The sequence below is a fragment of the Phlebotomus argentipes genome, unplaced genomic scaffold (assembly GCF_947086385.1).
Source record: "Phlebotomus argentipes unplaced genomic scaffold, Phlebotomus argentipes genome assembly scaffold_4, whole genome shotgun sequence".
In the NCBI taxonomy this organism is placed as follows: Eukaryota; Metazoa; Arthropoda; class Insecta; order Diptera; family Psychodidae; genus Phlebotomus; species Phlebotomus argentipes.
Genome location: NW_026776174.1, coordinates 8,603,476 through 8,617,485, shown reverse-complemented (window position 1 = coordinate 8,617,485; position 14,010 = coordinate 8,603,476). Strand labels below are relative to the sequence as shown.

General features: G+C 36.2%; 5 protein-coding genes across 5 annotated transcripts; all 5 read right to left on the bottom strand.

The window, feature by feature from the left end:
- Window positions 1-262: 262 nt before the first annotated feature.
- LOC132258426 (L-dopachrome tautomerase yellow-f2-like) lies at window positions 263-757 on the bottom strand. Its single transcript, XM_059755752.1, has one exon. It carries the CDS (start codon window positions 755-757, stop codon window positions 263-265), a length of 495 nt encoding a protein of 164 aa, XP_059611735.1.
- A 1,251-nt stretch (window positions 758-2,008) lies between these two features.
- LOC132258425 (L-dopachrome tautomerase yellow-f2-like) lies at window positions 2,009-3,151 on the bottom strand. Its single transcript, XM_059755751.1, has one exon. It carries the CDS (start codon window positions 3,149-3,151, stop codon window positions 2,009-2,011), a length of 1,143 nt encoding a protein of 380 aa, XP_059611734.1.
- An 847-nt stretch (window positions 3,152-3,998) lies between these two features.
- Window positions 3,999-5,497, bottom strand: LOC132258424 (L-dopachrome tautomerase yellow-f2-like). The gene is made up of 2 exons (XM_059755750.1): window positions 5,371-5,497; window positions 3,999-5,299 (listed from the first exon to the last, which is right to left on the bottom strand). The coding sequence occupies exons 1-2, from the start codon at window positions 5,495-5,497 to the stop codon at window positions 3,999-4,001; spliced, it is 1,428 nt and encodes a 475-aa protein (XP_059611733.1).
- Window positions 5,498-5,902: 405 nt separating this feature from the next.
- Window positions 5,903-7,405, bottom strand: LOC132258422 (L-dopachrome tautomerase yellow-f2-like). Its single transcript, XM_059755749.1, has 2 exons — window positions 7,279-7,405; window positions 5,903-7,221 (listed from the first exon to the last, which is right to left on the bottom strand). The coding sequence occupies exons 1-2, from the start codon at window positions 7,403-7,405 to the stop codon at window positions 5,903-5,905; spliced, it is 1,446 nt and encodes a 481-aa protein (XP_059611732.1).
- Window positions 7,406-7,928: 523 nt separating this feature from the next.
- Window positions 7,929-9,432, bottom strand: LOC132258421 (L-dopachrome tautomerase yellow-f2-like). Its single transcript, XM_059755748.1, has 2 exons — window positions 9,306-9,432; window positions 7,929-9,235 (listed from the first exon to the last, which is right to left on the bottom strand). Exons 1-2 carry the CDS (start codon window positions 9,430-9,432, stop codon window positions 7,929-7,931), a joined length of 1,434 nt encoding a protein of 477 aa, XP_059611731.1.
- Window positions 9,433-14,010: the final 4,578 nt, after the last annotated feature.

Genomic DNA, 14,010 nt, shown 5'->3' with positions numbered 1-14,010 from the left:
TCAAGAACGTTCATTAACGTCAAATAAACATAATATTCTGTTTATCTGAATATCTAAATTAAAAGTATATACGTTGTTTTCCAAAAGCAAACACATTATCTTTTTAACATCATTTTTTAATGATATTTTTGTCTGCAATTCCTGTTGTTGTTTTCCATGTTTTATTTAATTGAAATACAAATAAACTGGTGATACAAAATATATTAAACACAATTATTGATTAATACATTATTGCTTACTATAAGTTCGTCTTTGATCTATTTCATTCACAAACCGTTCCTCTAATCGCTTCGGAGACTTTAATGCGGAAAAAGCGATTATTGACTTTGTTGAGATCCAGAGGTTGATCAGATCCAAATATTATTGGAATTGCGGTTGATTGAAACCAGAGAAATCCTTCAGAATCAATAAACATCTGAGCACCAAACACAAAAGTGTCAGAATCGAAAACAACACCCATATTTTCTGATGTGAGTGGCTTCTTAATGTTCCAGCAACGCAACTGATTTGATTGCACTTCGGAGTAGAACATCACTCCGTATGTATGATCGATTATTGTTTTCAATGACTGATGACCTTTTCCTCGGCTTCCCACGAGTTGTATATCTTCCGGGCTGAAGTGATCTGGAGACTTTGATTTATCTTTGAGAATCCTCGTGGACACTGAATACTGGTTATATCCACTAAGTGGAGTGTAAAAAGCTAGTCGGTCTCCATTTTCATCCGGAAATCCGAGAGCTATTGAATTAATACCCATTTCCATTTGGAACTTGAAATGTTCATTATATATCATGTTGAATGCGGACACATCTGGCAAAAAGGTTTCATGCGTAAATGACCAAAAGTCGTCGTTCTTATAGTCGTAAACTACTAAAAAATTGTAAAAAGTGTTAGTTATGTACAAAAACAAATCATCACATGACTTGTCTGACTGATAATCCAATACAACGTGTAGGAAACCATCTGAACCCATTGCAACGATATCCTCAGGTAATTCAGTGCGGCGAATGATGGAAAATTCGCGACTCTCACATCCATTGGAAGGAAGATCAATCACCCATAATGCGGGTTTCTCTATAACGTGGGTCTCGTTTCCGTAATATTGTAACATTCCACAGTCCATGAAGAATAAACGATTACACTTTTCATCTATAGTGATTTGGTAAATTGATATGATTCTACTCATATCTGATTTTTCCAGATTTTTATCGTTATCACTTTGAAAGTCTGAGGCTCTGAGAGAATTCATTTCGTAATTCGGAAAGCCCCAAATCTTCGGTCCAGTTCCGATGTTATCCTCGGTGACACAAAAGGCCCCCAAAGTTATGGGGATTCCGGGTCTTGATCTCATTATTGGCACAATCATCAGTTTGCTGAGTGGATGAAATCCCATGCTGGCGATATTGTTATTTTCCGGGATGAAATATTTGTAGGGTCCGATTGAAGTGTTACCTTTGCATGAAATCAGTATGGTTTTAGGTAAATTGTTGTGTAAATATTGTTTTACTCACCTAATTTAGGTAAATTTTCATATTCCACACTTTTCCATTGGAAAACCACCTCAACATCATTTTTCTGGTCTGTGAATATTGGCACAAATTTCAAGAAGAACACAGAAATACACACAATGAACGTTTTAAACATTTTTGAGTGTTTTTAAATCTTCTGGTAAGACGATTTGATAGAAACAACTTTTCTCCGAGGTGATTATCACCTTTTATACAAAAGATTTTGCACATAAATTCTGTTTTCTTGTAGATTTTATTACAAAAATTGTAAAAAATGTATGTCATGAAAAATTTATTGAAGGTTACACTTGTTGACACCATTAACACTTTAACTGACAACTTTCATATTATTGTTTTTCTTTCTAGAATTAAATAGGTAACTGACTTTTTCACTAATTTCTTTTTTTTTATATATTAATAGAAATTATAAGAACATATGTAAGTTCTTTTCATACATATTCATAACAAAATGCTTACGATGTTTGATCTCCATATGACTTTTATTCACAAATCGTTCCTCGAATAGCTTCGGAGACTTTAATGCGGAAAAAGCGATTGTTGACTTTGCTGAGATCCAGAGGTTGATCAGATCCAAAAATGATAGGAATTGCAGTTGATTGAAACCAGAGAAATCCCTCAGAATCAATAAACATCTGACCACTAAACACAAAAGTGTCAGAATCGAAAACAACACCCATATTTTCTGATGTGAGTGGCTTCTTAATGTTCCAGCAACGCAACTGATTTGATTGCACTTCGGAGTAGAACATCACTCCATATGTATAGTTCATTATTATTTTTGATGATTGACGATTTTTTCCTCGATGTCCCACAAATGTTATATCTTCCGGGCTGAGGTGATTTGGAGACTTTGATTTATCTTTGAGAACCTTCGTGGACACTGAATACTGATTATATCCGCAGAGAGGAGTATAAAAAGCTATTCGGTCTCTGTTTTCATCCGGAAATCCGAGAGCTATTGAATTAATACCGACGACCATTTCATATTGGAAATGTTCATCGTAGACCATGTTGGATGCGGACACATCTGGCAAAAAGGTTTCATGGGTGAATGACCAAAATTCGTCATTTCTATAATCGTAAACTACCAGAAAATTGTGAAAAGCATTTGCTACATATAAGAATAAGTCATCACATGCATTCTCCGACTGATAATCGAGACTTAAATACAGGAAACCATTTGCACGAACTGAATGTTTTGCAACAATATCCTCAGGTAATTCAGTGCGGCGAATGATGGAAAATTCACGGCTCTCGCATCCATTGGAAGGAAGATCAATCACCCACAACGCGGGTCTTTCTATAAAATATGTTTCATTCTCATGGTATTGCAACATCCCAGAGTCCATGAAGAATGCACGATTACACTTTTCATCTACGGTGATTTCGTACACTGATATAATTCTTTTCATGTCTGATTGTTGTTTGTCTTTATCACTAGTTTCACTCTGGAAATCTGAGGCTCTGAGAGAATTCATTTCGTAATTCGGAAATCCCCAAATCTTCGGTCCAGTTCCGATGTTATCTTCGGTGACACAAAAGGCCCCCAAAATTATGGGAATTCCGGGTCTTGATCTCATTATTGGCACAATCATCAGTTTGCTGAGTGGATGAAATCCCATGCTGGCGATATTGTTATTTTCCGGGATGAAATATTGGTAGGGTCCAATCGATGAGTTTTCTATAAATTTACTAAGATTATTATAGGATTATTTGGCATAAAAGCATTTTAAATATTTTACTGCTTACCTGATTGAGGTAAATTTTCATATTCCACGCTTTTCCATTGGAAAACCACTTCAACGTCATTTTTCTGATCTGTGAATATTGGCACAAATTTCAAGAAGAACACAGAAATACACAAAATGAACGTTTTAAGCATCTTTGGGTGTTTTTAAATCTTCTGGTAAGACGATCTGATAGAAACAACGTTTCTCTGAGGTGAATATCACCTTTTATACAAAAGATTTTGCACATAAATTCTGTTTGTTTGTAGATTTTACGGGTTTAGATGTTAATATTATTGTAGAAAAATACGAATATGTAATGAAAAATCTAATCCTACTAATTTCTGAATTTTTTACTATGAGTCAACACATATATTTACCCTTTTCTTATTTTATTTCTTTTAAATGCTCATAGATTTGTCTGACTTTTCATAGAAAGTTCGTGAAGTGTACTTTTGTTAATAACATGCTTCAATTTAATGTATAATTAAAATAATCAGAATGTTGTCATAAATTTTTTGATTAGTTGTATAAGTCTGAATGAATTATTTTATTTACTGCATTTCATATTTTTCGAGCACTTGTTTTTATTGAATTATCTAGTTCGCTTTTTGAAACGGTTTTTACATCATGTGCATAACAATTAAATAAATCATTTCTTTGCTGTTTTTAACTATATAGAAGTATTTTTAGGTTTTGTTATTGCGGAATCGTAAATGGTAATTTTCTCTTATTCTTTGTTTTATTCACATACGGTTCCTCGAATGGCATAAGACACTTTTGTTCGGAAAATACGATTGTTAACTTTGTTGAGATCTAAAGGCAGATCCGATGTCAGTAATATTGGCATCTGACTAGAGTAGAACCACAGATGGCCTTTAGAATCAACAAACGTTTGCAGACCAGAATCAAAGTATTCTGACTCAAAGACAATGCCAATGTTGTCTGGATTGAGAGGCTTCTTAATATTCCAGCACCGCAACTGATTAGTTTGAATCTCAGAATAGAACATCACTCCGTGTGTATAGTCGATGACGGTTTTGAAACTCTGATGATTACATCCGCGGTATCCCATAATTCTAAAATCATCTGGCTTCTGATTAGCTGAATAGTTTCTATCTTTGAAAACTTTAGTTGATACTTCGTATTGTGCTGTTCCCGCAGTTAGTGTATAATATGCAGTTCGATCACCAAATTTGTCTGGATATCCGAGACTCATAGAATACAATCCCATATTCATTTGATAGTGAAATGTTTTATCAAATATAAAATACGATTCTGAAACCACTGGTTCAAAAGTTTGATGGTGAATCGTCCAAAATTCATGTTTACTGTAATCATACACGGTTAAGTGATTGTAGAATGTGTTTGTTGTATAAACAAACAAATCATCACAAGAATTCCCTAACTGATAATCAAGAAATACATGAACGAATCCATTTGATCCCTTTGCGGCAACATTGTCAGGCAATTCCGCATGCCGATCTGTAGGAAAACTACGAGTTTCACATCCGTTTTCCGGAAGTGTAATTGCCCAAAGCGCTGGTTTTTGCATGATATGCGTTGTATTTTGATAATATTGCACTTGTCCATTATCCATGAAAAAAACTCGATTACACTTATCATCAATTGTGAGGTGAAACACTGAAATGATTTTCTTAAAGCTCTGCTTTTTATAGAACGATGTCTGATGCCATTGAGGATTTCTATCGATATAACTTTTAGAATTGTATTCCTCTACTGGAGTAAAATCTTGAAGCTTATTCAGCACTGCATTTTCGTTGTGCCTTGCTTTGATGCTCCAGAAGTGATAATCTTGCAGCTCATTTATTCTGTAATTTGGAAAACCCCAAAATTTGGGACTATTTGTGTTAGAAGTTAAGTTGTAATCGTTGACACAGAAAGCACCCAATGATGTCGGAATTCCGGGCCTTAGTCTATCGATTGTCACTATAAATATTCCACTGGCTGGATGATATCCAAAACTACCAATATTGTTATTTTCTGGAATGTAGTATCGATATGGACCCACTTGTGCATATTCTAGAATGAAACATCAATTTTTAACGCGAATCTGTAATCTAAAGCTAAAGTGCAACATTGTCACACAATACCTGATTTAGGTAAAGATTCATATTCTATTTTACTCCACGAAAACACTTCTTCAACGACACTGTTGTTATGTCCAGAGATACATGATAAAAGCAGAACTATGAATACAAATTCAAATATAATCTTCATGTTATCCACTTGTCTACAGAATGAACACTAAAGATATTTTCATGTCTGTCGCATTTTATATAAAATTTCGATGGAATAATTTTAAGAAACAGGATAGAAAAAAAATGTTGTCAAATAAATATTCTTATGCATGTGTTTCTACATAAAAGCAGTTAACAGCTTAGAAGCATCATCGAGTGAACTTTGATAATAGATATTTTAACTTACATACATATCCCAGGAAAAGTATTTGCATAAACTCCAAAACGAATTTTGCCAAAAATCAAATTTATTTCTCTATAGAGATTTTGAATCCATGTACATATGTATGTGACAATATCTTTCTCTACTTGTGTGAAACATCAAATAAATTTTATTGCATTTTATTCGGTTTTTATGCAAGTTTTGATATTTTTATTGCTTTGCTCAGTTTTCGCAGACAGTTCCGAGAATGGCGTCGGACACCTTGATGCGGAAGATCCTGTTGTTGACTTTGGTGAGATCCAGAGGCAATTCGGATGCGAAAATGACAGGAACTTCACTGGAGTGGAACCAGAGATAGCCCTGAGAATCAATGAACATCTGTATGCCACCCACGAAGTTTTCTGACTCAAAAACAACGCCAATGTTGTCCGGGTTGAGCGGCTTCTTGATGTTCCAACAACGCACTTGATTGGTCTGGATCTCAGCATAGAACATGACGCCGTAAGTATAATCTATAACCGTCTTGGAGCTTTGGTGCTTGCACTCTCTGTAGCCCATGATGGCGAAGTCCTCAACAGTGGTCACGGGATTTGACTTTTCCTTGAACACTCTTGTGGACACCTCATATTGAGCTGTTCCTGCTTTCTGTGTGTAATAAGCTGTTCTGTCACCAGCTTCATTGGGGAATCCCAAACTGACAGAGTACAATCCCAATGGCATTTGATATTCGAAGGTCTTGTCGAAGACGAAGGAAGACTCTGTGAGAATTGGCTGGAATGTTTGATGGTCAATGGTCCAGAAATCGTTGTTCTTGAAATCGTACACCATCAAGAAATTGTACAGAGGATTCGTGATGTAGAGGAATAGATCGTCACATGAAGATTCTGATTGGTAGTCAAGCACAACATGAGCAAATCCATATGAGCCCTTCTCTATGATCTTGTCAGGAAGCTCAGTACGACGAACGATTGGGAACACGCGGCTGTGACATCCGTTTGCGGGCAGTTCCATGACGACAAGAGCTGGCTTTTGGATCGCATAAGTGGCACTTTGATTGTACTGCACTTGTCCGTTGTCTATGAAGAACAATCTGTTGCACTTCTCATCCACTGTCACGTGGAAAACTGAGATAATTCTGTCGAGATCATAGAAAGGACCCACTTTGATTGGGAAGGGTTTGTCGTAGAAAGGAATTTGTTGCAGATATGGGTATTTGTTGTGGAAATTATTGTAGTAGTATTTCTCTGTCCGCGTGAGATCTCCTGGTTTATTCCACACTTTTCTTCCTCTCTCTTCCTCAGTGCCTCTGAGGAAATCAACGTCGTGCAGTTCGTTAATTTCATAATTGGGGAAGCCCCAAATTCGTGGACTCTTTCCAAAGTTAAATTCATTGAGACAATACGCCCCCAAAGACGTTGGCACACCAGGTCTCAATCTGCCTATTGTCACAACCACTAGTTTACTGGCAGGATGAAATCCGAAACTGGCAATGTTGTTATTCTCCGGAATGTAGTATTTGTAAGGCCCGACGCTCGAAAATTCTGTAAAAATTTTATTTTTAACTCTTTATTTTAGTATAAATCACTTCACAATCGAACCTGGTTTTGGTAAGAATTCGTATTCCACTCGATTCCACTTTGCCACTTCTTCCACTTTTTCTTCATTGTACCCTGAGATGCTTTGCAAAATGATAACTAAGAGTCCCACCCCTAATAAGATCTTCATTTTTGGTAGCTTTCCGTGTAGCTTGAGGAAAAGAGCAACACAAAATGATGCTTTTGCTAAGAGATTCTCACCTTTTATACAAATTTTCACGAGACTTGTCCTGTCGAACAGGAAATCAGGTAATGAAGAAGAGCTATCAAATAAATTTTCACCTTAAAATAATTCAGTGAAGGTTGAAATGTGAGATCATAAGTGCAAATTTCGGGATATTTTAAGGAAATAATAGATTTTTTTTTGTTAAATGCCATCATTTATTTATTTTAACTAGACATACATAGACTACATAGATACATACCTATGTATGTACAAACATAGGTTGGTCTCCGAATTAAAAACATTTTATATAAATGACCTTCTAGCATATAATCTTCATACATAAATACATACGTATGTTAATTAAACTTTTCCTCAAACCCAGAATGAAAGTGGTGAAACTGAAGATTTTATTGGAACTAATTCAAATTTCTGAATGGCATTACAATTCTGCAGAAGTTATCCAGTTTTTCGTTTAATTCATTACTGATCAATTTGCGCAGACGGTTCCTTGAATGGCGTCGGACACTCTGATGCGGAAGATTCTCTGGTTGATTTTGTTGAAATCTAGCGGCGAATCTGTTGCAAAAGTAACAGGGACACTGGTAGATTGGAACCAAAGGTATCCCTGGGAGTCGATGAACATTTGGAAACCGGCTGAAAATTCTTCTGATTCGTAAACAACGCCAATATAGTCTGGATTGAGTGGCTTCTTGATGTTCCAGCATCGCAACTGGTTCGATTGCACCTCAGAATAGAACATCACTCCGTAATTGTAGTCAATGACCGTCTTGAAACTCTGATGATTGCAGCTGCGATATCCCATAATTCTGAAATCGTTAAGACTCTGACTAATAAAAGAGTTGTTCTTGTTCTTGAGAACCTTCGTTGACACTGCGTATTGGGCAGTTCCTGCAATGGGAGTGTAGAAGGCTGTTTTGTCGCCGTTAACATCTGGATATCCCAAACTAATGGAAAACACTCCTGCACTCAATTGATACTCGAAACTCTTGTCGTACGTGAAGAAAGATTCTGAAACAACAGGCTGGAACGTTTGATGCTCAAGAGTCCAGAAATCGTTATTCTTATAATCATAAACGGTTATGTAATTGAAGAAAGTGTTGGTGAAGTAGACGAAAAGATCATCACATGAAGACTCTGACTGATAATCGAGAGTGATATGAGCAAATCCATATGAGCCCTTCTCCGTGACCTTGTCAGGAAGCTCAACTCGTCGAATGATTGGGAAGTTCCTGCTCTCACATCCATATGTGGGCAGTTCCAAGACGAGCAGAGCCGGCTTTTGAATGTAATACGTGGAATTTTGGCTGTACTGCACCTGTCCATTGTCCACGAAGAACACTCGATTGCATTTCTCATCAACCGTGACCTGGAACACTGAAATAATTCTGTCGAGATTGTAGAGTGGCCCCACTTTGACGGGGAATGGGCGGTCATTGTCTGGAGTTCTTCCGAAATAACTGTTGCTGTAGTAAGTAAGGGCTTTGACTGGATCAGCCGGTCTGTTCCACGTTCTTCGACCTCTGTCTTCTTCCGTGCCTCTCAAGAAATCAATGGCTTGCAACTCGTTTACCAGATAGTTGGGGAAGCCCCAAATTCTTGGGCCTTGGCCATAGAGATAATCACGAGCACAGAATGCACCCAAAGTCACTGGAAGTCCTGGCTTAATTCTCGGGAACACCACAATCACCAATTTACTGGCCGGATGATATCCAAAACCTCCGATGGCGTTGTTTTCCGGGACGTAATACTTGTAGGGTCCGAGGAACGTATACTCTAAACATTGCAAAATCCATAATTAAAACTCATTTTATTCATTTCAATTTCAAACACTCGCAAACTCAACCTGATTTTGGCAAGAATTCAAATTCCACCTTATTCCACTGGAACACTTTCTCCACTTTATGTTCATTTAATCCTGCAATATTTTGCAGAACGAGAACTAATAATCCCAACGCAAGTAAGATCCGCATTTTGTGTGATTAACAGCTTGACCGAAAAAATGAGCAACACAAAATGATTCTGTCTAGAGAGTGAAGATCGCCTTTTATACTTTATACTTCACATACTCACAGAAATCAATCCTGTCCAACAGGAACTGAAATTTTTCATGATAATATAGAAGAGCTATAAAATAAATTTTCACACAAGACTCTTTTTTGGCAGCATTAGCGAACATTAACGTGTGAGATCATGAATACAAATTAGGGATAATTCATCGATAATTTTATCAATTGATTCCATGTGTAAATTTTCGAATAATAAAATCCAAGTTGATTCCATCTCATGGACAAATTTGAGCTGTGCAAGTTTACAATGCTCAATTGTCAAAAGTCGCATATATGAATATCGAATAGCAGATAATAAAAAGTAAAATTTATTTTCTTATAATGGATTTTCTGTATTAATGGCACGTGAATCAAATTCTATTTTAACACCTGACATTTAGACTTAAATTTTTATGGCATAGAAGTTTTTGAAGCTCATTGATAAGTTTTCAGCACGCGCTTTTCATTGATCTTTGTTCTTGCAAATGGTAAGTAAAGATTCTTTTCACATCATCGATAAGCCGATAATGTCACAATCATATTTGAAGTTCAATAAACTAAAACTACATTATGTGAAAAAATTAAATTTGTATATTATTATAATTTACAACTTTTTATAGAATATCTATTGCTAAATATTGATTTATGGAGATGGTAAAATAATTAATTATTTATTTACAGATTTCAGTGAACCCGGACAACCATTTGGAAGGTCACGCAGGTGAGAATTAGGTAATAAAAATGTATTTTCAGTTGTTTGGGCATCTTTATTATTAATCTATCTGTTTCAATCATTTTCACACACAGTTCCACGAATTGCATCGGAGACTTTTACGCGGAAGAATCTTGCATTGATCTTTGTCAGATCAAGTGGCATATCAGACGCGAATATAATTGGAATGCTGCAATAGTGAAACCAGAGATATCCTCGAGAGTCTATGATCATCTGCAAGCCAAAGTTGAACTTTTCAGACTCGTAGACCACATCAATATAATCGGGGTTTAGAGGTTTCTTGATGTTCCAGCAGCGAATTTGATTTGACTGAACTTCCGAGTAAAACATCACGCCGTGAGTATAGTCAATCACCGATTTGAAATTTTGATGATTGCATCCAAGATATCCTGTTATTCTGAAGTCATCCTGATTGAAATTAGCAGGTGATTTCCTTCTGTTCTTGAGTACAGCTGTGGATACTGCATATTGAGCAGTTCCTGCTATGTTGGTGTAATACGCAGTTTGATCACCATATTTGTCTGGATATCCGAGACTCAGTGAGTATATTCCCATGAGCATTTGATAATTGAATGTTTTGTCAAATACAAGATAAGACTCTGACACAACTGGTTGGAATGTTTCGTGTTCAAATGACCAAAATTCGTCTCTTTTATAATCATAAACGACCAAATAATTAAAGTATGCATTCGGAATGTAGAGGAAAAGATCATCACAAGATTGTGACGATTGATAGTCAAGTGTTACGTGTGTAAATCCATTTGCTCCTTTAACAGCTATTCTATCGGGCATTTCCACGCGACGAATAAGAGGAAAACTTCGAGTCTCACATCCATTATCTGGAAGTGCAAAGACCCAAAGAGCTGGCTTTTGCATCACATAAGTGGTATTTTGATAGTATTGCACTTGTCCAAAGTCAACGAAAAACACTCGATTGCATTTCTCATCGATTGTGATATGGAACAAGGCTATTATCCTTTGATCATTTTGGAGATCAGATGGTTGTTTCACAGGTTTTTCACTAGGTTTCATATAAAGTGGTACTTGATGAACGTAGTGATGATTTCCATGATAATTATAGTGATGGTATTCACTAAAGTAGTTGTGAGTTTGAAAATTTTGACCAGTGTTATGTTTATTGGGCTTTTTGATATATTTTCTTGAGGAACCTTCATCTTCGAAGTCAGAGGCTCTCAAAGCATTAATGTAGTAATTGGGAAAACCCCATATTTTAGGGCTTGATCCAGATTGGTAATCACTGACGCAAAAAGCACCCAAGCCTGTCGGAACTCCGGGTCTGAGTCTGGGCATAACAACTATCATCAATGCACTGGCAGGATGATATCCCAGGCTGGCAATATTGTTATTTTCCGGGATGTAGTATCTGTACGGACCCACGTATGAATTCACTGAAAGTACATATCACACACTCAAAAATCACAGAACAATTCATATAAAGGCACAAAACATTTATCAACTAAGATGTGCGATCTCTTAATTTAAAAGACTCGTGATTTTTTTCATTTATATTACTATAGAAATAATTAAATAGGGGTTTTTACCTGATTCTGGCAAATTTTCATATTCAACTGTCTTCCAATTATAAACTTGTTCAACAAAATCAATTGAGTGCACAACAATAAGCTGACTCACGATCACTGCTACCATCACCGTGAATATGTTCATGGTTAATTCTTGTTATCCCCTCAAGGTCCACAGACGAAATGTCTGTTTTCTACCGTGCATTTCTTCTTTTATATAAAATTGTTGGACTCATTCCCTCTGTAGAAATCGAGGTAGAAATTTAAAATTAAAGGTCACATGCTGGGTGAACATTAATTTTAAGCATTTTTCAGTTATATAAATAGTAACTATCTGTCTGGTGATTCCTAATGTTTTTCTGAGATTTTGTCAGATTGTTTTCTCTGCCAAATAGATGTCGATTTGTCACTATGCAAGGCTCAAAATAAATACTTGACACACTTTGTTGAGAAGAACTCAAAGCTTAGCATATTTTTCTTTTTCGTACATTTATTGATTATTGATACACTCGTTTGCATATATAATCACCAAGCTCATTTGCTTAAATGTGCGTTGGGAAGCCACTTTTGAATTGAACGACTCTTTAATCTTCTAATATATAGATCCACTTTTCCTTCTTCTTCCGCACGATGATCCCTGTCGGTATGCATAATGATGTGTATCAGCACTTAATGAAAAAAATATATTAATTTCCCGACTGTCTTGTGATGAGGGACAAAGCGTGCAGACATGACAACTTTGGTATTTATCGCATCCTCAATTCTTTGCATGAGTCTGAAAATGACCTCTCGCGTCCTTGGAATGTTTTGAATTGAAAAGAGATGTCTGCGGAAATGTTTTATTTTTATTGGAGATTCTCCATTTATACACTCTACACAAAGAACCACGCCACAGAGTGATCGTTTATTTTAATCAATGATTCCGAAATTTACATATATGTGTAACTTTTAGTTTTTATTATTACAACTCGGAGATGTCTGGCGATATACATATTGTATATATGGAATTTATTTATTTCTATCATACTTATATTATTAGCTCATTTTTTTTCTTTGTTTTTTTCCTAATATTCTAATGTATGTAGCGTAACTGTAAAGACAACCTTTAATTCTCACAGACGGTTCCCTTGATGGCATCTGAGACTTTGACGCGATATGTTCTGGAATTGACTTCTTGAATATTAAGCAAAATGTCTGAAGTGTAATCAATTGGAATATGAGAAGTGTGGAACCAAAGATACCCTCTGGTGTCTAGATATATATCCTGGTGATACCAGAGATCTTTGGACTCATAAACCACACCAATATTGTCCGGATTCAATGGTTTATTAATATTCCAACAGCGCACTTGATAGGACTGAACTTCGCCGTAAAACATTACACCGTGCGTGTAATCAACCACAGATTTCAGTGGTTGATGATCACATCCCAAATATCCCATGATTCTGAAATCATCTTTATTGTAATTCATTGGTGATTTTCTCCTATTTTTAAGCACACTTGTGGACACGGCATACTGAGCTGTACTTGATATTGACGTATAATATGCTATTCGATTCCCGTACTTGTCAGGAAATCCAAGTGCTACGCTGAATAGTCCCAGAATGAACTGATAATCGTAAGTTTCTCTAAACACATAGTAAGATTCTGCAATGATTGGCTGGAATGTTTCATGTTCAAATGCCCAAAATTCATCCTTTTTGTAATCATAAACCACAAGATAATTGTAGAAAGCATTTGCAATATATATGAAAATATCATCACACGAGTCAGATTGATAATCAATCACTGAGACCATAAATCCATATGCTCCTTTCGCCACTATTCTGTCGGGAAGCTCAGATCGTCGTATGAGGGGAAAATTTCGAGTTTCACAACCATTTGAAGGCAAATCATACACCACGAGAGCTGGTTTTTGGATTGCATAAGTCGTATTGTGATAATATCTAAGTTCTCCATTGTCCACAGTGAAGAACCGATTACATTTCTCATCTATAGTGATGAAGCAAATTGAAATAATTCGCCAATCAGAAGATTCTTCAGGTGGTGTTGGTTTGGGTTGCACATAAACAGGTTTTTGAAAAACACTGTGATGATTTCCATGATAATTGTGTTGATAGTGGCCTCCAATTTGGCCGAAATCGTAGTAAGATTGTCCTTTGTTGGGTTTACTTAAACCTTTTCTTGTTACATCGTCAAATCTTTCATTCCTGCCTTCACTCTGAAGCG

Excerpts from the sequence above, each read along its gene's own strand:
- LOC132258426 (XM_059755752.1), bottom strand. The coding sequence starts at position 757 with ATGGGTATTAATTCAATAGCTCTCGGATTTCCGGATGAAAATGGAGAC.
- LOC132258425 (XM_059755751.1), bottom strand. The coding sequence starts at position 3,151 with ATGGGATTTCATCCACTCAGCAAACTGATGATTGTGCCAATAATGAGA.
- LOC132258424 (XM_059755750.1), bottom strand. The coding sequence starts at position 5,497 with ATGAAGATTATATTTGAATTTGTATTCATAGTTCTGCTTTTATCATGT. Across the intron at positions 5,300-5,370 it reads TGAATCTTTACCTAAATCAG|AATATGCACAAGTGGGTCCA; the intron begins GTATTGTGTGAC and ends GTTTCATTCTAG.
- LOC132258422 (XM_059755749.1), bottom strand. The coding sequence starts at position 7,405 with ATGAAGATCTTATTAGGGGTGGGACTCTTAGTTATCATTTTGCAAAGC. Across the intron at positions 7,222-7,278 it reads CGAATTCTTACCAAAACCAG|AATTTTCGAGCGTCGGGCCT; the intron begins GTTCGATTGTGA and ends AAATTTTTACAG.
- LOC132258421 (XM_059755748.1), bottom strand. The coding sequence starts at position 9,432 with ATGCGGATCTTACTTGCGTTGGGATTATTAGTTCTCGTTCTGCAAAAT. Across the intron at positions 9,236-9,305 it reads TGAATTCTTGCCAAAATCAG|AGTATACGTTCCTCGGACCC; the intron begins GTTGAGTTTGCG and ends TGCAATGTTTAG.